Here is a 27272-nt window from a genome sequence, read left to right as displayed (position 1 = left end):
GGACACTTAACCGACTGAGCCACCCAGGCGCCCCAAAAGAATTCTAATTTTTAAGAAAACTCAGTTGAATGCTTTGGGAAGATTCAAAAGACATAAGTTGTCAAAAAATTACAGTCTGCTTAGTAGTGTTTATGACGAATGTAAAGATTTACAAAAAACGATTAAAAAAAACCTTAGGATTCTGCACTCAAATTGCTTCAAAAGTATCTTTAAGATCTCCTCCCACTTTAAAGAGACCATAGCTAGAAATGCAATGATTCATAGCAGATGTGGCTCATATGCCAGGAAGACACACAGTGGAGTGGTACTCACATAACAGTCTCGGCCTATGTCAACAGGTATGCAAATAAATGTACATACATTTATATGCTTGTGGTATGTGTGTATCCACATAATTTTTATTTCTACCCACATAATTTTTGATGACCTTTTGCCTAAATAGCTTTTTTGCTTGCTAACTACATTGAATTTCAGGCAATGGTGACTTTTGCTTCCATTTCAACCAAAATAATGGGGGCTGGGATAATAAATAATCAGATAATGAGGTCTGTGTGTATAAAGGCACATATTCTGACATGATGTTAATGATACTTGTGTCTTTACAGTGGAGTGATTATTACTTCATAGTATCTTTCGGCCATGGTGTCATGAGGATGAAAAAAGCAGGCTTGCCATTGAAAACTTTTAGCTAGAAAAGTATCATCCTTGAAATGATAATTTATAGTTTCACATTTTCTTCAAAAAAAAGCATTACCCAAATTAGTTAATCCTAAGCATAGTAAGAACAGTGAAGATCCCAAACTTTCACAGCTCCAGAATTAATTGAGGTGATGGATGCAGTTGTTCAGCTTCTGAATCAACTATAAACATGTAATTTCTCCTCTGTTTAAGTTTTCCACTGTCATTTGATGACATAAAATTCTTTTTTTTTCCATTGAAAAATAAAGTTGTGAATGTTTTTCTTCTGTTATTCTCACTTCTAAAAAGTCAGTAAAGTATTGCTCAGAAGTCCAACCTCTGCAAGGCTGACAGCTTGTAAGGTCTCAATTTCAACTTAAAAAATAGAAAGTGCTCTACTCAACATTTCTCTTTACCTGACAGTAATTACATTTCAGTCCATTAAGTGTATGTATTGTAGACATAGTGCATGCCAAGGATAACTTACTAAAGGCTCCAGAAGAAATAGCTGATGCAAACCTGGCCGTAGATATGCAGCACCGTAAACTCACATGGAAATGATAGGTTTTCATAAAAAGAAATGGAAGTGGGGCTCCTGGGTGGCTCCTGGGTGGCTCAATCAAGAATCATCTGACTCTTGATTTCGGCTCAGGTTATGATCTCACAGTTGTGATATCGAACCCTGCATCAGGCTCTGCACTGACAGTACAGAGTCTGCTTAAGATTCTCTCTCTCCCTCTCTCTCTGTCCCTCTCCCATTCGTGCTCAGGCATGCATGTGATCTCTCTCTCTCTCTAACATAAGATGCACAGCAGAGTAGAGTTCCTAAGTTGTGTCCATTGAAATTAGCTCTAGGGGCGCCTGGGTGGCTCAGTTGGTTAAGCGTTCAACTATTGGTTTCGGCTCAGGTCATCATCTCACGGTTTGTGAGTTTGAGCCCTACATCGGGCTCCGTGCTGACAGTGTGGAGCCTGCTTGGGATTCTGTGTCTCCCTCTCTCTCTGCCCCTCTCCCGCTCTCTCTCTCTGCCTCTCTCTCAAAAATAAATAAATAAACCTAAAGAAAATGTAAAGAAATTAGACAGCTCTAGATGCATGGCTTGGTTTTCCCATGTACTATCCATGTGACCTTGAATGAATTACTTTTCTAAGACTCAGCTTCCTCATCTTTAAGTTGGAGATAATAAGTACTTTCCTTATGAAGTTGTGAAGACCAAATAAGATGTGCCTGGCTGAGTGTGAGTGCTGAGGAAATGTTAATTTTAAAATTTCTTATGTAATATTAGTAGCTGTAATACAAGCAGGGGTAGTTTTCTAAAGACTCCTCTCGGAAAACTTCCCAAATCTGATGTCTTATCACCTCCGGTTTCATTACCATCCTGGTCTGAGCCACTCAGACCAGAGTTTGTCATCTCTTGACAAACTACTGAAATAGCTTTCTAACGGTCTCTTTGGTCCATGCTTGCCTCTCTACAGCCTTTTCACAACATCCTTTAAAAACATCAATCAACTTCATATCACTTCCCTGTGCTCAGCTCTCAATGGCTTCTCATCAACTTAGAATAACAGTCAGAGTCCTTACCGTGACCCTGGGGCTCTCTGTGATGCCCTCCCCCATATACACACATGTTCTTGCTCACTCCCCTCCAGCCACACCCGCTTCCTTGCAGCTACTGACATATTGCCACCTTAAGGCCTTTGACTTTATTGTTTATCTGCTTGTAAATTTCCTGGCCCAAATATTCCATTTCATCCAGACCTTTGTTCAAGTAGCCTTCTCAGATTACTCTGTCTCAAGTAGGCAGAGCCCACTCTCTCTCGGTTTTCTTATCCAACTTTCCTTTTCTTTATAGCATTCATCACCCTGGACAGTTTTTTAAAACAGATCTCACCTATTTTTTTTAAGTTTATTTTTATTGAGAGAGAGAGAGAGAGAGAGAGAGAGAGAGAGAGAGAAAGTGGGGGAGGGGCAGAGAGAGAGGGAGACAGAATCCCAAGAGGTTCTGTGCTGCCCAATTGGGGGCTTGAACTCATAAACCATGAGATCATGACTTAAGCTGAGGTCAAGAGTCAGATGCTTAACCAACTGAGCCACTCAGGTGCCCCAATTTAAAAAAAATTTTTTTTAATGTTTATTTATATTTGGGAGAGAGACAGAGGCGTGAGCAGGGGAGGGGCAGAGAGCGAGGGAGACACAGAATCTGAAGTAGGCTCCATGCTCTGAGCTGTCAGCACAGAACCCGACGCGGGGCTCGAACTCACAAACAGTGAGATCACGACCTGAGCCGAAGTTGGAGGCTTAACCGACTGAGCCACCCAGGTGCCCCCCCCCCGCCCCCGCCCCGGCCTTTGTTTTAAGAGAGAGAGAGAGAGAGAGGGAGGGAGTGTGAGGAGTGGGGGAGGGGGCAGACGGAGAGAATCTTGAACGGGCTCCATGCTCAGCATAAAGCCAACACAGGATTCGATCCCTCAATCTTGGGATCATGAACTGAGCCAAAATCAAGAGTGGGATGTTCAACCCACTGAGTCATCTAGGCACCCCCACCCTAGACTATTTTTGTTGCCCTCCACAGAATGTAAGTTCCACGAACTTACTTTATTTGTCACTACATTCACCATGCCTACAAAATTGCCGGTTGGGTTGAAGGCAATCAGTAACTCTGTGTTAAATCAGTGTATCTTTGAATTTTTTGTTAGTTGATAAGCTTCTTGAAGGTTAGTTATGTTTTTTCATCTTTGTATCCCCATCACCTGGCACCATTCCTGACCTCTGAGAGATACTTAACAATTAAAAAAAATGTTGTGAACAAAGAGGATGAACAATTAATAGAAAGGGGAACAATTTGCATGTGGGTGGGGTGAGAAGAGAGCAAGTTGTTTGCTTTTATGAGTAGGAAATTCTTTTCGAGTTTAAAAATGGTTGATATAGGGGCACCTGGCTGGCTTAATCCGTAGAGCACGTGACTCATGATCTCAGGGTTGTAAGTTCGAGCCCTGTGTTGGGCAGAGGGATTAATTAAAATAAAATCTTTAAAAATAAATAAATAAAATAAAAATGGTTAATATAGCTGTATGGTGCCTCCCACTCTAGAATAATCATGAGCAAACACAGCTGCTAAAAGTCCTAACAATTAAAAATATCTAATAAAATATAATGACTTTATTATCATACTTCTTTCCTTCAAATGTTATGTTTAAATATTGTGAAGATAAAACAAGTATGGTCTCCTTTTTATTGGTGCATTTAGTGTCTTCAGGTTCTAAGTCCTGATCAGTTTACCAAAAATGGGCCTAGAATTTTAGGGCAGTCTAATAAACCTCATTCTGGGCAGATAATTTTGTGCATTATCAGCATGTCAGTTCCCCAGATAAACCGTGACCCCAGACTTTGGAGTGTAGCTCGGCTTATATTATCATGTAGGTCTTCTTGCATTGTTTTCACTCCTCTCAGCATCAAGTGATTACGCCCTGGTATAGCATCATAAATTAGTCTGGAGAAGGATATTAGAAAACAACTTGGAATTTTCCATGGTGAACTTAATTTGTAGAAATGTAAATACAGGAAATGTAGATGTAAACTGATTACTTAGACACAATCCTAATCTAGAAACAACCAGCTACACACAACAGCCTCAACAGCTTCTAAGCCTCATGCAAATGAACAATTACTTTCTGTCCTGGTTGCAGCTTCCAGGAAGTGCCTCATTTACAAGGAAGCATGTGAGGAGGAGCTGGGACCTGGCAGGGCCAGAACTCTGTTGCTTAAGTCATGAGGTACAGGACTATGTGGTGGGAATTGGGTGGGGAGACCATCAGGTAGGGTTGGGAGGCAGTTGGTTTCACCTCTTACTCATTCTCCAGTTTCCTGAATCAGTACCCAAGTATAGCTGTGCTGACCACTACCTCTGCCTTTGTGCAATGAGATCATTTAGTTTGAGCTTAAAAAAATAAAAAATAAAAATGAAAAGAGTCTACCCATAGTTTCTCTTGGTACCCCTTGGTGTTACACTCATCTGGATTCCAATATCAGGCAGAAGATGTGATGCAGTATTTATTAAAGATGTCACAAACTAGCTCAGAGACTGAAAGACTTAAAAGAACGTTTTAAAGTGAAAGAGCCTAGCGGCGCATGGATGGCTCAGTTTGTTAAGCGGGCCAACTTCAGCTCAGGTCGTGATCTTAGAGTTTGTGAGTTCGAGCCCCACTTTGGGCTCTGTGCTGACAGCTCCAAGCCTGGAGCCCTCTTCGGATTCTGTGTCTCCCTCTCTCTCTGCCCTTCCCCTGCTTGCACTCTGTCTCTCTGTCTTTCTCAAAATTGAATAAACATTAAAAAAAATTAAAAAGAACAAACCAAATAAGTATATTCCTTTAAAATTTTACTGGATAATGTCCCTAAAAACATGAAAATTTAATTAAGAGTAAGAATTAAAAATGAAAGATGGGACCCCTGGGTGGCTCAGTTGGTTAAGCATCTGACTTTGGCTCAGGTCATGATCTCATAGTTTGTGGGACTGATCCTCACGTTGGGCTCTGTGCTGACAGCTCAGAACCTGGAGCCTGCTTCAGATTCTGTGTCTCCATCTCTCTCTATGTTCCTCCCCCATTCACAGTCTGTCTCTCTCTCTCTCTCTCTCAAAAATAAATAAGCATTAAAAAAAAAAAGAAAAGAAAATTTAAAGTAAAAGAGCCTTTCATTTTTATTAATGATAATGGGCAACCACTACTATTTTTTTTTAATTATAGTAAAATTAACATACAGTATTATATTAGTTTCAGGTGTACAATAGAATGATTCAACAATTCTGTGCATTCCTCAGTGATCATCAAATAAGTGTACTTTTTATCTATTTTGCCTGTTCCCTCACCCTCCTCCCCTTTGGCAACCACCAGTTTTCTCTCTGTAGTTAAGAGTTTGTGTTTTTGTTTGTCTCTTTTTTCTTTGTTTGTTTGTTTTGTTCCTAAATAACATATATGGATGAAATAATATGGTATTTGTCTTTCTTTTATTTATTTTACTTAGTATTAAAGCTTCTAGGTCCATCGATATTGTTACAAATGGTAAAATCTCATTCTTTTTTATGGCTGAGTAACATTCCATTTTGCATCATTGTGAGTGTGTGTGTGTGTGTGTGTGTGTGTGTGTGTGTGTACCACATCTTTATCCATTCTTGTATTGTTGGACACTTGGACTGCTTCCATATCTTGGCTATTGTAAATAATGCTGCGATAAACATAGGGGTGCATATATTTTTTTGAATTAGTGTTTTCATGTTCTTTGGGTAAATGCCCAGTAGTAAAATTGCTGAATTATATGGTAATTCTATTTTTAATTTTTTGAGGAACTTCCATACTGTTTTCCACAATGGCTGCACCAGTTTACATTCCCACCAACAGTACATGAGGGTTCCCTTTTCTCTACATCCTCACTAACACTTGTTATTTCTTTTTAATTCTAGTCTTTCTTACAGGTGTAGGGTGATTTCTCATTGTGTTTTGATTTGAATTTCCCTGATGATGAGTGATGTTGAACATCTTTTCCGTTTGTATGTCTTTTTTGGAAAAATGTCTATTTAGGTCCCTAGTTTTAATCAGATTATTATTATTTTTTTGTGTTGACTTGTATAAGTTCTTTATATATTTTGGAATATTAACCCCTTATGGGATATATCATTTGCAAATATCTTCCCTCATTCAGTAGGGGGCCTTGTTGTTTATTGATGGTTTCCTTTGCTGTGCAAGAGCTTTTTATTTTGGGGTAGTCCCAAGTAGTTTAATTTGGCTTTTATTTTTAAAAGTTCTTAGAAATGTCAGGGTGCCTGGGTGGCTCAGTGGATTAAATGTCTGACTTTTGATTTCGGCTCAGGTCACACACAATCTCATGGTTCAAGAGTTCAAGCCCCATGTGGGGCTCCGTGCTGACGATGCGGAGCCCGCTTGGAATTCTCTCTTTCTCCCTCTCTCTCTCTGCCCCTCTCACTCTCTCTCTGTCTTTCAAAATAAATAATCTTAAAAAAAGAAAGTTCCTAGAAGTGTCACATTTTCGTTTGCTGCTTAGACAGTTTTCTTGAAATATCTTGAGTGAAATTTCACCATATGTAGTTAGGTACCGTTTTGTCACTTAAGGGAAATAAATCACAAACTGACCATTCTTACCTGATAGATTGGGGAATTTGTTACTCAAATTGTATCTAACACATAGTCTGTGTCCCTTAAATATTTTGTTGATGAGCAGATAAATTTCATGGTTGTTTGTGGAGCCAAATAAAAAAAATTTTTAAAGATGGTTGCATTTAATCAAACAATGATTATGAATGCGGTGCATTAATATTTTACTCCCGTTTTTGTAGTATGGTCACTGCCTATGTCGTAGTGCGAAGTTTAGGAATGTAGGCCCATTGATACTCACGTACTGATGGTAGGTGCTGTGGACTCAGTAATCCTGAAAGAAAATCAGATTAATTATGGTAGTAAATATTTGTCAAAAATGTTTTACAATTCAATTATGGTATTTAAGGAATTACGAGCTCTTGCCTAGTTTACACTTTCCTGGTGTACAAGAAGGGCATGATGATCTCTTTTCATTACCAACATGGTTCATTCCCATGGTGTGCTGGAGCCAGCTGATATGTGCTCCTGGGAGCCAACCGTGTATATTTCTTCCCAGTTCGATGTTTAATAACCTACATTTTGGTAGCTTGAACTTTGACTTGTTGGCAGTATTTACACCATGGAAATTGGCCTATGCTACAAATCAGACTCCCTCTGAGCAAGTTGTTAAACATTTACTAGCATACCAGTGTTCATTCTCTACCCCCACTGCCAATCCTTCTAATTTCTTCATTCCTTGCCTGCTTTAGAGCACACAGGAGACAGGGAAGTCAAGGAGTCAGATATCTGGATTGTATTAAAAACAAAATTTAACTGAACAAAAATTTAAAGATCTTATTAGCTTTATTCATGGATTCATGAATCAAGCAGCATCCAGTCTAGCAGACAGAAAGAAGATCTGAGAGGGTGCCTTGGTGGCTCAGATAGTTGAGCTATCCAGCTGTTGATTGCAGCACAGGTCTTGATCTCAGGGTCATGAGTTCAAGACCCGAGTTGGGCTCCATACTAGGTGTGAAGCCTAATTTAAAACAACAACAACAACAACAACAACAACAACAAACAAACGGAACTCTGAGGAGTTGTACAAAATAAAAGACTTTTATAGACAGAAGGGAGCAGGAACAAGGAAGTTATACTGGGCAAGAAGCCAATTGGTTATTGCAAGGTTACTTTCCTTACACAGGAAGACAGGGGTCTTATAAGGCAGATTATGCAACTTGCTGTTCAGATGATTCCTGAATGACTGGTTTAAGATTCCATTTCCAGGAAAGCTGAAACTGTAAATAAATCTCAGTTTGGTGACTTGGGGCTTAGCATGAGCAACTCCATTTTGGGTCTATTGTTTTGTGTTTAATAATTGGAATATAGATTCCTCTCCTTAATAACTCTGTGACCTTGAACAAGTTCTGTAACCTAATACCAGTTTCTTACTTAGTAAAATGGGGTTGAAATAAGACTTACCTCAAGGATCACCTGGGTGGCTCAATTGGTTAAGCATCTGACTTCAACTCACATCATGCTCTCACAGTTTGTGAGTTCAAGCCCCACATTGGGCTCTGTGCTGACAGCATGGACCCTGCTTGGATCCTCTGTCTCCCTCTCTCTCTGCCCCTCCCCTGCTTACACAGTCTCTCTCAAAAATAAACATTTAAAAAATCATAAAATCTCACCTCAAGATTTGAGGATAAAAAGAAATGATATATAATAACCACCTAACAATGTTTGGTCCCTAGTAAATGCTCAGTAAGTGGTATTTATTAGGTTTGGGTTATTATTATTATTATTATTATTGCCAGTACTGATAGTCATTCATTCATTCAACAAATACATATGGAATAGCTATTTACAAAACACTTTTGATTCTGCCTGTATGGTTTTAAATGTACAAATGAATAAGAATAAAATACCACCTTGAAATTCTGACCTTTCAGATCACATGTCTGCTGTTATGTGGATTGCACATCTGGGCCCTTGACATATGTCTTGGTTTGCTGTCAGTGGACAGATAGTTCCAGAGTCTGGTCAACTTATCTCCTGTTAGGGCTCCTTCTTCCCACCAGCTACCTATCCTCATAAATATCTTCCTCACTCCTCCATTTCCTTGCCTTTCTTCACAAGTAAGCAGTCTTCCCGGCATGCGGCAGCTTACTCTCTCAGGTCTGTGATCGCAAGTACTCTTGCATAACTCACCTGGAAGCTGCCTCTTTAGATCCTGAGGCCAAGGACGGAAGGCTTGATTTCTACATGAGATTTAATCTTTGGGCAAAAGTGCTGCCGGAGGGTATAAGCTGTCTCTGCCTTCTTGCCATTACAGGTTCGGTCCCCTTTTCTTACCCACTTTGTCGTGCTCAGAGGGACGTCCCACACATGGTGCAGTGTCCTCTGCCTCAGCATTCCTTTGGGGAGAAAAATGGTTATTTAAATGGCAACATTAGATTCTAAACCCTCCAGATTCCTACAGGTGCAAGTGGCACTGAGATTGAAATCATTAGGAATAGAAGTATTTGTTGTAAGGACAACAAAGGAGTATTAGCCTCTTTATACTCTCCAAATATTAAGTGTGCACAAAACTTAGATTCCTGCTGCCTTCTGCACACGTGGGCCTCTTGTGGGATTTCTCAAATAATTTGAAGTGTGCCTTTCAACATGATCAGTTTTTCAGTACTTATATTTCAGAGCTGTTTTAAAACACGGAAACACTTACAACTGGTATGAATTGTTTCATGCTGGGAACTCTTGCCATCAGTTTTAAACTGTTGCTTTATGGGAGCAGCTTGACAATGTAAAAATGTAAACTTTGGCATGAATGAATAGAAAACAGAACACGTTCAAATGCTACTTTCCAGATCATTATTTTTTTCCAGCTTATTTAATTGATTAATTGATTGCACCAGAAAAATGTCTTATAAAAACTATTTTTTATTGAAATACTTTATCACAATTAATATATTCTTGATGCCTATTGTTTCCATAAGGTTCTAATAGGTATCGATATTGCTCAGCTTTCCACCATTCTGTTTTCAGCAGTGTAAACTCTTGTGGATAAATCAAATTGTTAAAAAAATGTACATGATGTGTTTATGTATAGTTACAATCCAGATAGATTTTTCAAACTTGATTTTAGATTCCTTTTTCCCAAAATAGTCACATTCAATTCTTATTGAGAATGAACAGACATCAAGTTTATTGAGAAACATCACTACCATTGACTTTAAATATTTTCTAGCTTTTTAAAAAAAATATATTTATTTATTTTTGAGAGAGAGGGGGATAGGGGCAGAGAGAGGATTCAAAGCTGGCTCTGTGCTGATAAGAGATAGCTCAATGCAGGGCTCGAACTCATGAACTGCAAGATCATGACCTGAGCTGAAGCTGGATGCTTAACCAACTGAGCCATGCAGGTGCCCCAGTATTTCCTAGTTTTTTATGATCGGAAAAAATTACTTAAAAAATTTTTTTTACCGTTTTTATTTATTATTGAGAGACAGAGAGAGACAGAGCATGAGCAGGGGAGAGGCAGAGAGAGGAAGAAACACAGAATCCGAAGCAGGCTCCAGGCTCGGAGCTGTCAGCACAGAGCCCGATGTGGGGCTCGAACTCACAAACCACGAGATCATGACCTGAGCCGAAGTCGGACGCTTAACCGACTGAGCCACCCAGGCGCCCCATGATGGGAAAAAATTAAATGTAATCTCTCAAGGTAGAAAAATGAGTTTTAGATTTTTCAGAGTCAAAATGAGAATACTTTAGAGCAAAATTAGACCAAGTCTTTGGAATTCAAAGTGGCTGAACACCCAGAAGAAACACCCTATAAAACCTGCCAATACATGGTCTGAACAGAATTCCTTTTTAATAATTCAGAAATTTCTCTTTGTCAGTGATACAGGAACAACACCTCCAGAAAGTGGTATTTTTGGATTTATGATAAACTTCTCTGCATTTCTTGGTAAGTATGCAATAATTCTTATGAAAAATTCACAGTCTCAAGTGAAGTAAAATGTGTCATTTACAGTTTGTATATAATTTTTTGTTATTTTTTTAGCAGACTTAATTTTTTAGAACAATTTTAGATTCACAGCAAAACTGAGCAAAAGGTAGGGATTTCTCAAATATGCCTTGCCTCCCACCCTGTGGCCTCCCCCACTATGACCATCCCTGAAAAGAGTTGTACGTTGGTTACAATTGATGAACCTACATTGATACATCAGTATCCCCCAAAGTCCATAGTTTACATTAGGGTTCTCTCTTGGTGTGTATAATTTTTTTTTAAAGTACAAGCTTTGCAACTAGAATTTTGTTCTACTTTGAGAAACTTAAAATGACTGGAAAGTTATTTATGGCCTCATTTATAGAACTATTCTTCACTTCATCTAGTAATGTGCCACAGGATTTTGAAATGAATTTTAAATGTAATTTGTTTATAAATTTGTGATTTGTATCCCACGCATTTGTGAAAGCCAAAGCACCTAGTGTACAAGCTAATGTTTCTCAGAGTGGGTACTGAAAGCCACTTACCTGAAGATCATCTGGGATGCCAGTTAGAATGCATGTTCCCAGGGAAAAATGCAGATCTACTCAGTCAGAACCTGTGGGAGTGGGCTGAAGAATCAGCATGGTGGTCAAGCACTCTAGGGGACTTGGATATTTACTATAGCTTGGGAACCCCTGACAAAGGTGTTGTCTGACCCGTAAGAGAAAAGGAAAAAAGGTGAAACAGACAACACTTTGTCTCCAACTCAGGTTTGATTGTTCCTTTCAGTTCCTCAAATGCAACTGAGAATAGGATACAATGCATTTGATAGATAGATACAGTTGATAGGATACAAGCCTCTCATGAACCAATCAATATAATGACTAAAGAACTTAGTCTACTATGGGGAAATCTGGGTGTATAGATGTAAGATGGGGGGCTCTTTCTCCTAGTCCTTTCATAAGCCCTTACCTTCTGGAACAATTAGGTGTTTGTCAGGGGCCTATCACGTAACCAATACTTTCTACCCTCCTCTACTGGTGCAGGGTGGGAAAGGGCAGAGGCACGGGGGAACCCTAGTGACTTGGCATTTTTGGAATTTGTTCATCTTACTTGGTAGAAAGTTTCACGTGTCATTCATTTGTGGTGTTCTCATCCCGAGGTTTTGGAGGTGAGCGAGGGGAGTGTAGAAATAGGAGTCAATCAATCTCAGTGTCCTTTTATGCCATCCTTGCGTAGAGTCCAGATTTAGAAGATGGAGAGATTATTTCATCACTGGCAAGCAATAAATATGGCCTTTTGCTTCTAGACAAGGCAGAATCTGTCATGAACATCTTCGCTTACAATAGTCTATGATAAATGATGAGCTTTTAGCCTGCTTTTTAAATTTCAGAAAAAAAAAAAAAAAGACCATCACACCATGTCAGTACGTTGAAATCTACTTTGTTCTTTTAACACATGCATGATACCCTTCTCATGGGTATATTATAGCTTATATAATCCGTCCCCTCTTGTTAAGCATTTAGGCTATTTCTGACTTTGCAATTTACAATGCTCAAGTGAATATTCTTTTTAATACATCTTTGCATATTGATGTAAGATCTTCTATAAGGTAAATTTGTTGAGTAAAAGTTATTACGGATCTAAAATTTTGATAGCTGTCCATGTATTCAACATTCATTTAATAAGTGCCTACTATGTGGTAGGCTCTGTGCTTATGCTTAGTGCTAGGGCCCCAGCAGCAGAAAGACAAGGACCCTGCTGTTATGGAACTCATGTATAGTAAAGTTTATTTATTTTGAGAGAGACAGAGACTGCACGAGTGTGGGGAGGGGGGTGGTCAGAGAGAGAGAGAGAGAGAGAGAATCCCAAGCAGGCTCAGCACTGCCAGCCCAGAGCCCCACAAGGGCTTGAACCCATGAAGCTGGGAGACCATGACTTGAGCTAAAACCAAGAGCCAGACGCCTGCCCAAGCCCAACTGACTGAGCCACTCAGGTGCTCCAGAGATTATATGTTATTGTGACATTACTCTCCATAACAATAAGTGGTATTTGATTAATTGGTAAGGTCTTTGGAAAAACATACCCTTTGTACCGTCCTCACACCATTCACAAGAACCAGTGGCAATGAAAGAACTAGCCATGAAAAGCAACACTGTAAGATAATTAAGTTATAGGAAAATCCTTTAAAACCTGAGGATGGAAATGCTTTAAGCTTACACAAAACCCAGAAGCTAAACAGGAAAGAATTGATAGATTTAGTAGATAAGAAATTAAAACTTCTAAAAAAAATTAAAACTTCTAACTGATGAAGGATACCAAACAAACCAACCAACCAACAAACAAAAACCGAAAACAAAATTAAAGACAGACCAGAAGAAAACCTGTAATATTTATAGCAGACAGTAGACTAATGTCTACTACTAATGTTTAAAAAGCAACTGCAGGGGCGCCTGGGTGGCTCAGTTGGCTGAGTGTCCGACTCTTGATTTTGGTTCAGGTCATGACCTCACAGTTCCTGGGATCAAGCCCCACGTCGGGATCTGCACTGACAGCATGGTGCTTGCTTGGGATTCTCTCTCTCTCTCTCTCTCTCTCTCTCTCTCTGTCTCAGTAAACATTTTTTTAAAAAGCAACTACAAATTAAAAATGAAGGGGCGCCTGGGTGGCTCAATCGGTTGAGTGTCCGACTTCGGCTCAGGTCCTGATCTTGTGGTCTGAGAGTTCGAGCCCCGCATCGGGCTCTATGCTGACAGCTCAGAGCCTGGAGCCTGCTTCGGATTCTGTGTCTCCCTCTCTCTCTGCCCCTCTCCCGCTCATGCTCTGTCTCTCTCTCTCTCAGTCAAAAATAAATAAAACATTAAAAAAAATTTTTAAAAATGAATAGACAAACTCAAGAGAAAAATAAAAGAAGTTTAAATTTTTTTTTTTTCAACGTTTATTTATTTTTGGGACAGAGAGAGACAGAGCATGAACGGGCGAGGGGCAGAGAGAGAGGGAGACACAGAATCGGAAACAGGCTCCAGGCTCTGAGCCATCAGCCCAGAGCCCGACGCGGGGCTCGAACTCACGGACCGCAAGATCGTGACCTGGCTGAAGTCGGACGCTTAACCGACTGCGCCACCCAGGCGCCCCAGGAGAAAAATAAAAGAAGTTTAAATGCAATTTTCAGAAAAAGAAATGCAGATGACTGGTAGACATACTGAAAGTTGCTCAATCTCACTAATGATCAGAGGGATGCAGTTTAAACCAACAGGTTGCTGATTCTCATTCATCAGGTTGGTAGCAATTAAAAAGCCATTAAAAGGACTTGTAAAATTGCTTTCAAACTCTGCTGTGAGAGTATAAACGCTGCCATACAGTCTTGGGGCAATTTGAAGATACTTCTTGGCATTTCAGTTGTGCACGGTTTTTGTTCCGGTAATATTGTTTCTAGGAATTCATCTTTCAGAAACACTGAAAGCATGCCAAATACTTGTGTACCAGGCTGTTCACTGAGCATTCCTTGTAACAGGAGAAACAGAGAGACAATGTAGAAGTCGAACGTTAAGAGAATGATGAAATAAATATATACCGTGATGAGTCCCCTAAAAATGTGGAAGTAGACTTACTTGTACTGACATGGTAAGATCTCCGTGGTGACTTATCTCAAGTGAAAAAGAGTAAGTCACAGAATATGTGCACAGTAGCATTTATGTGAAAAAGATAACAGGCAAGTTTGTGTGTGATGATACACACAGTGGGGAGAGTGAGTTGGGGTGAGGAAGGACAGGGTGGGTGAGTGGGAGACTATGGCAGTTGGGAAACTGAAATACAGATTTTAAAAACACAAGGCAAAACTTTCCCTGTGTTTTTTGTTCTAAAAGGTCAAATAATAAAAATTCACCAAAGTGCCCTTCTTTTTCAGGTGCAGCCACAATGTACACAAGATACAAAATAGTAGAGAAGCAAAATCAAACCAGCTATTTCAGCACGCCTGTTTTTAACCTGGTGTCGCTAGTTCTTGGATTGGTGGGATGTATCGGAATGGGCATTGTAGCCAATTTCCAGGTGTGTCCTGAAGTTTTTTTTTTCTGTTCTTGGGGATGATGGAATATGTGTGTGTCTGGAGTAGAGAAGCAGGAACACAAGGGGCATGCTTGTGCCAGGAGAGTTCTCAAATAGTTGATGAGTTTGTAAAAGTGGGGATAGTTTGCTTCTTAGAAACACATCTTTATCGTTTGAAAGTCAGTCCTGCCTGGTGCTTGGGAGAGGGTGGGGTTCACGTTTGCACACCTATGAGAGAGCGTGTTTCACACGATGTTCCGGACTCTGCATTGCCCCATGTTACTAACATGATCTGATGGGTGGGGAGAGTGACTTCAGTCACTGTAATAGTTTCATAAAGAGTGTGAAAGTATTTGTGTATATGAGTGTGTGTGTGTGTGTGTGTGTGTGTGTGTGTGTGTGTGTGTATTTACCAGTTCACAGAGCAGCTCCTGATCTCTTCCCTTTGCAGGTGAGGATATAGGTACATGAAGGTGAAATCATATGCTCAGGGTTACTCAGCTCATTCATTATGGAGCCAAAACATGGAGCAAATGAACTTATATGGTGACTTCTGTGGAGTCTGCTTGATAGATTCCTACTGTGTTGAGTGTTTGAAAAAAACCCTACTTGCTTTGTTCTAACTTGTAGATACCTGTTCATCCCAAGGTCTCTTTCAGGAAGGCATGTGAGCTATTTGTCCAAGGAGACAGTATTTAATATTTTTAAAAAATGTGTTGTATTTCAAATTCGTACTAGTTATAATAGTATCGTGTCCTAGGGTTATTGTAAAGGGTCCCATGAGATGTTGCAGAGTAACCAGCAGGCCATACATGGCAGCCCCTGGCTGAAGGTGTTAGAGGCTAACACCGAGGTGGTCCTGTTCCCCCTGCCCCTGTTGTTTCTTTGTGGCGGCACAAAAGAAGTTACTCCAGGAAGACTTGCTTCTGCCCAGGAGGACTCCTTTAACTTTTTTCCCACCAGAAGTGGGCTGATCTTGTGTGGTGCTGATATTCACAAAAAGGTGTCAACCTTGGCTGCCAGCCAGCTGCTAAAGTACACGTCCGTGCCCAGAAGCTGCAGTACAGGGCCGTTGCACCTGCTATGGGTCTGTGAGGGTAATAACCTCGGGCCTCCACCTGTACCATCTGCTTCCCATCCATTTGCTAATGCCCCCTCCTGCATGAAGTCAGACCATTGTCAGAGAGTCCTCTGTCTCACCTGCACCACATGGCCTCATAAATCACTTTCTTTGCACTACACATGGGGGATGCCATCTGTCGATCAGGGGACAGAATAAAGTGCTCCAGGAAAGTTGGTGCTGTGTTGTGAAGGTTGAGGTGGCAAACACCCTTCCTTATATTGCATAGTGTCTCCAGGACACCCTGTGGGGCAGGGATGGTCTCCTAAGCTTCAGGGCTGACGAGTTTTCATTTTTGGACATTATAAATCCATTTTTGGACATATTTGTTGTTTCCGTATTAACACTGAAAGGTTGGTAGAAAGGTGAGAGGCAGGTTTGTAGCCTCCCCAGAGCAAGTGTAGAGGGCTTCGTTGAAGGAATTGTGTGAATACATTTGCTTCTGGCTCCATTTACTTTGCTACCCCTCTTGTCCCTTTATGGCGAAATAAGACAAGGGCTGCTATACATGATTGCAGGTGACATTGGTCACATGGTGGAGACTCTTGCTTTATATTTTATGCTTGTGTGTGTTTGGTTTTCCACGACAATTTTTTTTTTTAATTTTTTAAGTTTATTTATTTTGAGAGAGACAGAGACAGCGTGAGCAGGGAGGGCAGAGAGAGGGAGAGAGAATACCAAGCAGGTTCTATGCCCCCAGGGCATAGCCCCACATGGGACCCAAACTCACAAAACCATGAGATCATGACCTGAGCTGAAACCAAGAGTCAGACGCTTAACCACCTCAGCCACTCAGGTGCCCCTTTTCATGACGACATTTATTGAAAATTTCCTATGTGATAGAATTTATGAAAACATCCAGTACTCCTTTCATGCTAGTAATGACCTCAGAATACAGGTAGTAGTTTTCCTCATTTTCCAGTGGAGAAATGGAGGCCCAGAGGGGTTAATACTTGCCCGGGATTGTCTGAGCACCGAAAGGCAGAAGTGCACTTTGAATTGAAGCAGTCTGTCTTAGAGCCTGTGGGAAAGAGTTAACTCCATTGCCAGAATGGGTAAATCATGTACACAAGCATGTACACAATTCACATCCCTAACACCAGAAAGCATGATGGGAAGCAAAATTAAAATGGGGGGTGAAGGGAAGATTTGGAATGATATAATCGTTAGTAGATTGTTGGATATGAATTATTCGGTGGGGAATAGTAGGCACTAGATGATATCCTATCGCTTTATTCTCCAAATAACTCATGGTATAAGCACCATAGGCATCAAGCTTTAAACCAGAAAGGCAGACTTTAGAAAGAAAACTTAGATGTCAGATAATTGAACTTGTGGTTCTCTTTAGGGTTTCTATGAAGTGATTACATCTTCACAAAAACCAGAAATAGAATCTTAAACTTTCCTGAGAGCAGAGTGTTTGCCTTCTCATTGTTCCCATAAATATATCTTTACAACTTCCTTGTTTTATATCCTGTAATTCATTTTCAGCATGCCAACCTGAGCTGTTCCTTCCAGAGGAATTGGAGGTGTGCAGGCAGGAGAGCACTGGCTATCTCTGGGGGATTTGCTTGCGTAGGAGTAAATTGTATTCGCCAGAAGTTCCCAGAGCTCTCTGTCCTGAGCTGGTAGGCAGAATGGCAACTTTTTGGTGTGTCCTCACCAATCTCTCTCAATGCTTTACTTTCCTTCCAGAAATTTCCTTTTTGGAAAAGTTGTTTTCCAAGGTTTAACCCTTTCAACTTTCTAGTTTTCTCTAGTTTTACTATCTTTTATTGTTTTAAATATTTATTTATTGTAAATGTTAACTCATTTTTTGAGAGAGAGACAGAGCGTGAGTAAGGGAGGGGCAGAGAGAGAGGGAGACACAGAATCCAAAGCAGGCTCCAGACTCTGAGCTGTCAGTACAGAGCTTGACATGGGGCTCGAACTCACGAACTGTGAGATGATGACCTGAGCCGAAGTCAGACACTTAACCAACTGAGCCACCCAGGCGCACCTCTATTTTTTACTTTCTTAAATTAATAAGAGAGTTTCAAAAAAGAGGTCCAAAAAGGGTGCTGGGTTTTTATTTTAGCCTCCTACCACAATTCATGCCTCATCTGAGAATCATTGCGGTTCTAAAAGACCTTTGATGTGAGAGTGTGTACTCCACAGCGGAAAAAGCACATCCCACATACGACCCCTGCAGTCAAGGACCTTTTGACCCAGTAATGTCAGGGTTAATGTGGGGGTTTGTGAGGGCCCATGAAGTTTGCAGATTAAGATCCTAAAGGATGTGTTGAATTGGCCAGGGTTTAAGAAGCGAATTCCCTGATAGTGTAATTGGAGGAAACAGAGTATTTAAGTTCAGGATGTTGATTTACTTAGCAAAAAAGAAAGTAGACAGTGGAAAGCATCAGGATTCTCAGAAGATTATTCCTTAAAAGGACTCATTAGCAGTGGACATCTTGCCTTTTGTTTTCCATTGTCCTAATGTGCCTAACATTCAAGGTGGGAGGAGAGGATCTGTTTGTCTTCATTCTTTTATTATTATTATATTTTGGTTTAATATTGTTTTTTCCCCAGATTTACTGAGGTATTATTGACATATAACCTTGTATTAGTCTAAGGTGTATAACATAGTGATTTGATATATGTATATATTGCAAAATGATCACTATAAGTTCATCAACATACATTGCCTCACATAGTTACAATTTTTTTCTTGTGATGACAACTCTTAAGATTTACTCTCTTAGCAAAAAAAAAAAAAAAAAGATTTACTCTCTTAGCAACTTTCGAATATACAGTACAGCACTGTTAACTATGCTTACCATGCTGTACATGACATCCTCAGGCCTTATATCTGGAATTTTCTATGTTTTGACCCCCTTTTCCCCACCTCCCCCCCCCCCCCCCACCTCTGGCAACCATCAATCTGTTTTCTGTATCAAAGAGTTCAGTTTTTAACTTTTTTAAGATTCCACATATAAGTGAGATCACACAATATTTGTCTTTCTCTGTCTGACTTATTTCACTTAGCATAATACCCTCAGTATCCATCCATGTTGTCATAAATGGCAATACTTCTTTCTTTTTTATGGCTTAATAGTAATTGGTGTGTGTGTATCACATTTTAATTATCCATTCATCCATTGAGGGACACTTAAGTTGTTTCTATGTTTCGCCTATTGTAAATAGTGCTGCTATGAACATGGGCATGCAGTTATCTATTCAAGAGAGTGATTTCATTTTCTTTGAATTATTGTTATTTTTCATTGTAGTAAAATAATTGGCCATCTAAACCATTTTTAAGTGTACAGTTGAGTGATTTTTTTTTAATTCTTAAAGTACTTAAATGTCTACAAATTTTTTAAAGGGCATAGAATGTATTTTATTTTCTATATATAACTTTCCTAAATCTGTATGCCATGTTAGGTATCCTAGGAATACAAAATCCATACCTAATAAATGAGTAATTGATAGGCCATGTTGCAAAATGTCAGTGCAGCCATATTTTATTATAACATAAATCAAGTTGTGGATTTTCCCCTATATTCCTAGGTTTGATACCAGGAAATAAATTTCCCTGGCAAATAAATTTGAAAGTGGTTTTTCTTTCTTTTTTTTTCCTTAAAAAAAATTTTTTTTTAATGTTTGTTTTTGAGACAGAGCATGAGCAAGGGGAGGGATAGAAAGAGAGGGAGACACAGAATCTGAAGCAGGCTCCAGGCTCTGAGCTGTCAGCACAGAGCCCGACGTAGGGCTTGAACTCACAAACTGCGAGATCATGACCTGAGCCGAAGTCAGACGTTTAACTGACTGAGCCACCCAGGCACCCCTGGTTTTTCTTTTTTTAATCTTCTTTTCCCATGTGGAGAATAAAGATTTGATATCAGTTTCTTTTTGAACAGATGAAGAACACCGTGGTTCTGGGGAAGCCTGGGTGACCCAGGTCAAAGAAAAGTCTGGGAGGGACAGGGTATGGACAGTGGGGCCAGCAGGAGTCTGGGGTCCAAAGCAGGCCCTCTTGGACAATACTTTCACTTCCCCTTTGCAAAGCTCACATCTTCAAGTTCAACCAGAGACTCTGTTGTTCAATCCAATATCATAGTTATACCATAATTGTGCCCGTTGCACAATTAAAAGGAGCCTAAAGTGAGCTCCTTGAATGGTCTATCATGAGCATGTTCGGGATCAATACCAGACTCTTTGCCTAGATTGGATGTAAGGGTGCCTTCTGGTTGAATTGGCTGGTTAGAGGATGTAGGGGTAGGGCCTTGACTTGAACCTACCTTGGCATGGCAAGGGCAGTGTCTTTACTTAGATTTGCATGTGCATGTGGGGAGAGACTAAGAGACTATTGGGGAGCAAGGAGCCTGAAAACCCGAAGCCACCCTTGGTACCTTCACGGAACCAGTTGCATGCTGTTATATGAAATTCATCATATAATTTTCACTGCAAACCTGCAAGGCAGAAATTATTATGCCTATTTTACAGATACAGAGACTGAGGTTATAAACTAACGTCACAGAACCCGGTGGCAGAGTTGAAATTTTTTTTATCCGGTTCTGCCAGACTCCAGAGCCCACCATATTCAACTCTCCCCCCTCGAAGGCAGATATCACTTTGTCCCTGTCCAGCATGCCCACGTTTGCTGTGGAACAACTAAGGGCATTTACTGCAGGGTCTGGAAGGCTTTTCTCTTGGTAGTCTTCTGCAGGCAGTCGCATTTTCCAAGGAGTGGTGGGTGCATCTTTGGCTTTGAGTGGACCAGCGTGGGTGGGTGCATGGGCCTACTGCACGCGGACTCACGTGGAGTAACACCTGTTTGTGACTCTCTCTCCAGGAGTTAGCTGTCCCCCTGGTCCATGACGGCGGTGCCCTTTTGGCTTTTGTCTGTGGTGTGGTCTACACACTCCTGCAGTCCGTCATCTCTTACAAATCGTGTCCCCAGTGGAACAGCCTCTCCACGTGCCACGTGCGGATGGCCATCTCTGCCGTTTCCTGCGCAGCTGTGGTCCCCAGTATCCTTTTGCACATTTGTCAGTGTCTTCGAAAGCTTAACCCTTCTCCCTCGCCCCCAAAAAAGTATGAAAAAAAAGGAAAAATTAACAGCCCCGTTTCCACATGCTTCAGAAGAACAACTGGCGGAAAAGTGTAAATCATTAAGAAAATATTTCCACATTGTGTTGTTATTTCAAAAGAATCTTTGTGGGGAATGGTGTGCAGGGAGAATGGAAACATGTCCAAACACTTTAGTCTGTTTCCTTTCCTCCCGACAGGGAAAATTTCATAAGCCATGTGAAGATATTTATTTTTCTTTGTAGTGCTTGGTCAAAGACACCAAATATTGATATTGTACTTAAAGTAATAGCCCTGTGAAGTCCCAAGGGGCTGTACTCTGCCCTCACCCTGCACGTAGGTGATTCATTAGATGGTCTGACTTACTCATCCACGTTAAGAGGTTTTAGAAAGCTCTCTATCATTTATTTCTAAATCACTCGAAATACATTTAGCCTTCTCTTGTTATCACTGATGCCAGTTTCAGAATGAAATCTCATTCCATTTTCGTATTCCACAATGTGAAAAGAAAATCTGAATTTTTATGCGTATGCATTCTGATTTAGAGGGAATGAGAGCTTGATCTTTCTCTCTTTCTTTCTAGAGCTATTTAACAGAAAAAAAAAAAAGCTGTGTCTTTAAGAGGTGGAAAATTCCCCATCTTTCAAAATACCGTCTGTAGTCCTATCAGAGAAAACTGCAGAGGCATCAAAAAAATGTTGATTCCTGTCAGATTGTAGAAAAATAGAAAACCATTTAATTAGTGGAAACTTTGTTAGTCTGGATTGAGTTGTATAAAGTGGGCAAGCTTGAGTAAAAATGCACCATGTGCTTCTAAATATTAAGCTCTGTGATTCTCCTTTAAACTAGAAGCTATACAAAATGTACAGTCTAAGCATGATTTGGGGTTTCGTTTTGTTTTTTTCATCTTAGGGAAGGAAATTTTTGATTACAAAATTTCTAAGTACAGAGGAAGCAAATCCTAGTGTTGAGAAATTTAAACAAAATGCAGACCCTTGTTCCAGAGATGGTTCCTTCTTGATTCTTTGTTCTATTTATGGATTGAAGACACTCATGTTTGTCTTCAAATATAACTACTTTTAGCTTGTGTTAGTTGGAAAGTATATAGAAGTGTTTGTAGTGTTAAAACCAGAGTTCCTTCCTTGCTTCCAACTTTGGAGACACATCTCTAGATGGTAAAATTGGAGAGAATTTTAGCAGAATAAGGCTTTCAGCCATCAGAGTTTCACACACAAATAGTTCCCATTTTTAGGCAGCTCCAATGAGCCATGCCAAGGGGCAGCTTTCCCACAGAAACAGATCATGTCCCTGTATTAAATTAACTTGAATGAATTCATCCATATGAAGAGTTCTTTTGTCTTAAACGTTAGCAAGGTATTTATATTTCTTTACAAAGATTTCAAAGCATCTTTGAAATGCCCTTGTGTCTCCTTACTACAGTATTTCTGTGAAACACCATCATTTGACTACTGAAGAAACTGAAACAGAGAGTGAGGCTGGTCGCTAGGATCTTGCTTCTAAGCCCTTCCTGGGAGACTATCCATCTTGCACCTGGCTTCTAAAGCTTTCAAAACCTTCACAAAATCACTAACAGCATAAAGCCCAGGTTCCTTTTCTTGAGACCCATAATTTGAGACCTCATTTTACATTGTTTCTTCTGGACTTGCCTGCTTTCTGTTCTCAGCTTTCACCCGTTCTCTTCTACCTGGATGGATTATCTTCCTCCACCTTGTTTTCTAGAGCCTAGCTGTCCAGTATGGTAGCCACTAGCTACATGAGGCTACTGAGCGCTTGAAACATGGCTGGTCCACATGGAGATGTGCAGTAAGTGTAAAAACCACAGTGATTTCAAAGATTTAAGAAGAAAGAAAAGGAGAATATAAAATACGTCACATTACTTCTTTATATTATTGCATGTTGAAATGATACCATTTTTGATATGTTGAGTTAGATAAGATATATTATTAAAATTAATTTCATTTGGTTTTATTTATGTATTAAGATTTATTTTTATTTATTTTTTAATTTTTTTATTTTGGGGAGAGTGCATGCTCAAGTAGGGGAGGGGCAGGGGGAGAGAATAGGAGAATCTTTTTTTTTTTAACTTCATTTTTTATTTTTTAAAATTTACATCCAAATTAGTTAGCATATAGTGAAGCAATGATTTCAGGAGTATATTCCCTAATTCCCCTTACCCATTTAGCCCATCCTCCCCTCCCACAACCCCTCCACTAACCCTCTTTTTGTTCCCCATATTTAAGAGTCTCTTCTGTTTTTCCTCCTCCCTGTTTTTATATTATTTTTGTTTCCCTTCCCTTATGTTCATCTGTTTTGTTTCTTAAAGTCCTCATATGAGTGAAGTCATATGATTTTTGTCTTTCTCTGACTAACTAATTTCACTTAGCATAATACCCTCCAGTTCCATCCACATAGTTGCAAATGGCAAGATTTCATTCTTTTTGATTGCCGAGTAATACTCCATTGTATATATATACCACATTTTCTTTATCCGAGAATGGGAGAATCTTAAGCAGGTTCCACACTCAGCACGGAATCCAACGTGGGGTTCAATCCCATGATCCTGGGATTATGACCTGAGTCAAAATCAAGAGTCGGACGTTGGACTCTGGCCACCCAGAGGCCCAGAGCCACCCAGACGCCCCTAAGATTTTATTTTTAAGTAATCTCTACACCCAACAGGGGGCTTGATCTCACAACCCCGAGATCAAGAGTCACATGCTCTACTGACTGAGCCAGCCAGACACCCCCTCATTTGGTTCTTTTTAGGTTTGTTGTTGTTGTTGTTTGTTTGTTTGTTTTTTACTGTGGCTACTATAGTAGAATATTTTAAATTACGCATGTGGCTGGCATTAATTTCTGGGGTGACGCTGCTCTAGAGAGCTCCTCAAGCCTCAACTCAGATTAGGCTCAACTCAGTGAAGCCTTTCCTGACCCCTCACACCCCATTCCACTCTGAACTCATCGTTTTCCCTCTGAGTCATCACTGTGCCCTGTTCTTTTCTGTCTTAATGCAGCACATTCCCTGGGCTTCGTCCGACAAGGCTGCGATGTTTCCAAGAGCTGACACCAAGTCTGTTTTTCCAGAGTTTTCTCTATCTCCCCCTTCCTCCCCACCAGCATGGTACCTGATGCACAGAAGATAGGACTCAGGAACAAAGAATTAAGAGACTTTTAAACTATTAGAAACAGATATGGTAATGACATGATCAGAGAATCTTCTATGCTTTCTACTCCTTTTATTTTGAGAAACCGAGAAGTGTTAAGAATTGCAAAATATTGGGGGGTGGGGAGGGCAGGGAGAGGAGATGCTGACTCTGTATTCAGAGGAAGTTCTAAACTTGGCATTGACTCTAAGCTTTGAATTCGTCTGTTTGCAAAAGCATTTTAAGAGCATCTCATTCTCTAGCCTTCTCTTTTGCCTTCTAAGCTCCATCAGAATGGCTGTCCCCGCCTTTGTGCAGACAGTCAACGGAGGCTCTGGCCTCAGTCCTGGGCACTGTTTGACTGGCCTCTCAGGGTATCTCCTAAGGTCAGAGGTAGGACATTATCTCTTTGATTTGTACACCCTTTGGGCCAGGAAGGAAGGGCTCTGCTTATACCTGATTACTTGATGGGAAAAGTCTGTTTTTTAAAGACAGGAGTTTGAATCTTTACCTTGTTTTTGTAGACGAATCTTGGTAGTTTGTGGTGCTTTTGTACCTTGAAATGTTAATCTTTCCTTAAAGCTGTTGTCTTGAAAATAGTATTTTAGGGAAAGAGTATTTTTATTCAATACTTTTATTTAGGGAAAGTAGTATTTTAGGGGAAGAGTATTCAAAAAGAACGTATCTGGATGGCTGTGTCAGTCATTTTGACAAAATTTAAAAAGCAGAGTAGGGCATAATGTAGCCACAAATTAAAATTTTACTATACGTAACTCAAAAGGTATTGCTAAGGAATGACTGTATTTCCATCACAGTCTAATTTAAGGGTTGAGATTATAAGAAGCTGATATAACTGGTTTGATTACAGAAATGTTGGTATTAATATTTTGACCCTGTGTGATGATTATTAGCAGAATAGTCTTAACATTCAAAGACCTGGCTTTTTTCTGGACTTTCCTTAACAATCTCCTTTTTTTAGTGATCGCCTGTGCTTCACTAATTTCTATAACCAAACTGGAATGGAATCCAAAAGAAAAGGTAAAATTTAACTCAGTATGATTGTTGAACGTGGTTCCTGGGATTATTTTCAAAGTTTTGAATTCTTAATTGAATTTCCTAATCAAAAGAGGTAGGGCAGGGGGGTCAGTATGAATTAAGGTGTATGGAGGGCAGAGGAAGCAGAGAATGTTAAGCAGAAAGGATGAGATCAGCTCCAGCATGGAGGGCAGTTTGTTTCAGGATGGCGTGGAAAATAAATGTGGTCAGGGCTATATTTGCAGGAGGGGAGTTAACGCAAAGTTTTTGAACAGGCAAGTACGTGGTAAGACGATTGGCAGGGAGATATTAGTCAGAAGCAACCCTGGGATGAATGGATGAGGAGAGAGCCCGGAGTTAAGGTGGCAGGAAGAAGGCAGTTCTCTAGCTTTCAAATCAAGATTCGCCTAGGGGACTCAGCAGCACTCATTGTCAGGGAAATGAAAATCAAAACCACAATGAGATGTCACCTCGTTCTGACACCTGTCAGAATGGCTAAAATAAAAAACACACGAAACAAATGTTAAGGAGGATGTGAAAAGAAAGGGACCCTCATGCACTGTTGGTGGGAATGCAAACTGGTGCAGCCACTGTGGAAAGCAGGATGGAGGTTCCTCAAAAAGTTAAAAATAGAAGCACCATATGATCCAGTAATCATGCTACTGGGTATTTACCCAAAAAATACAAAAATTCTAATTCAAAAGGATAGATGCACCCCTATGTTTACTACATTATTTACAATAGCTAAATTATGGAAGTGGTCCAAATACCCATTGATAAATAAATGGATAAAGAAGATGTGGAATATATACACAATGAGATATTACTCAGCCATGAAAAGAATGAAATCTTGCTATTTACAACAACATGGATGGAGCCAGAGAGTATATACTAAGTGAAATAAGTCAGAGAAAGACAAATACCATATGATTTCCCTCGTATGTGGCATTTAAAAAACAAAAGAGCAAAGGGAAAAAGAGAGAGAGAGACAAACCAAGAAACAGACTTTTAACTATAGAGGATAAACAGATGATTAGCAGAGGGGAGGTGGGTAGAGGAATGGATGGAATAGGTGAAGGGGATTAAGAGTACACTAATCATGATGAGCACTGAATAATATATGGAAATGTTGAACCATTATATTGTACACCTGAGATTAATATAACACTATATATTAACCATACAGAAATGAAAATTTAAAACTTTTAAAAATGGAATGAAAAAAGGGGCATCTGGGTGGCTCACTCAATTGGTCAAGCATCTGACTCTTGATTTCAGCTGACAGTTGTGAGATCAAGCCCCGCGTAGGGCTCTATGCTGACAGGTCTGGAGTCTGCTTGGGATTCTCTTTTCCTCTCTCTCCGCCCCTCTCCTGCTCATGTGCATGCGTGCGCACACACACACACACACACTCTCTCTCTGTCTCCCTCTCTCTCTCAAAATAAATAAATAAACTAAAAAAAAAAAGGAAATAAAAAAATCAGCCTAGGGTGGAAGTAATATGGGGAAATATTTAATGGGTACTGGCAAGTGACAAATGAGAATAGAAGGACATGAATCAAAGAAGACTTCCAAGTGTTATCTTGGGGAAAGCAAAGAATCTGTCCCCATAAACAGAGAGAAGTAGGGTCCTGAACAGGAATAAATGATTCCATGGCCGGGGGCAGGTGGGGACTGGGTGGTTTGGTTTTAGAATTGTTGAATCTGAGGCTGTAGTGAAACATTAAAGAGAAATGTCCAGTTATTGTGAGGGACTAGACTGGGTGGGGGGTGGGGGGGCAACTGGGAACCATCAGGGCACAGGGTAGAAGGACTGGTAATTTCCAGCCCAAATGTCAGAACACCTGGCATTGAAGGTTTGGAGTTGAGATGGACTCATGCCATTGGCTACTCATAGTGGTGGCTCATCTAGATGCCACATAGGGAACGAATGATGCCCAGGAGAGGAGAGTTAGTGGGAGAATGGCAGTTTGTTTTTCAAGGACCAGGGGAGTTACTGATGTTTTTAAAAAGGCAGTTTCAGTAAAATGTTGGTATCAGAAGCCAATTGCAGGAGGTTAAAGAAATGGTGAGAGGGATGGTTC

The 27272-nt window shown here is 40.2% G+C and overlaps 1 protein-coding gene across 7 annotated transcripts in view; it reads left to right on the top strand.

Annotated features, from left to right (window-relative positions):
- Window positions 1-27272, top strand: part of DRAM1 (DNA damage regulated autophagy modulator 1) — a 64001-nt gene that overhangs the window by 8299 nt on the left and 28430 nt on the right. For 4 of the 7 annotated variants that reach the window (XR_015253393.1, XR_015253392.1, XM_086712522.1 and 1 more), the window contains exons 2-5: window positions 10664-10731; window positions 14663-14805; window positions 20754-20931; window positions 25133-25191. Coding sequence is in view for 3 of the 7 variants with exons in the window: in XM_086712522.1 (XP_086568648.1) it covers window positions 10664-10731; window positions 14663-14805; window positions 20754-20931; window positions 25133-25191 (448 nt within the window). In the remaining 4 variants the exon portion in view is untranslated. Of the gene's footprint in view, window positions 1-4430; window positions 4452-10663; window positions 10732-14662; window positions 14806-20753; window positions 20950-24024; window positions 24205-24437; window positions 24547-25132; window positions 25192-27272 lie in introns of those variants that run through there. The other 3 variants (XR_015253394.1, XR_015253395.1, XM_086712523.1) reach the window with 2 other exon arrangements.

This window comes from Puma concolor, chromosome B4 (genome assembly GCF_028749965.1).
Source record: "Puma concolor isolate L17-30 chromosome B4, mPumCon1.1.hap2, whole genome shotgun sequence".
NCBI lineage: Eukaryota > Metazoa > Chordata > Mammalia > Carnivora > Felidae > Puma > Puma concolor.
This window is presented reverse-complemented; position numbering and strand designations above follow the sequence as displayed.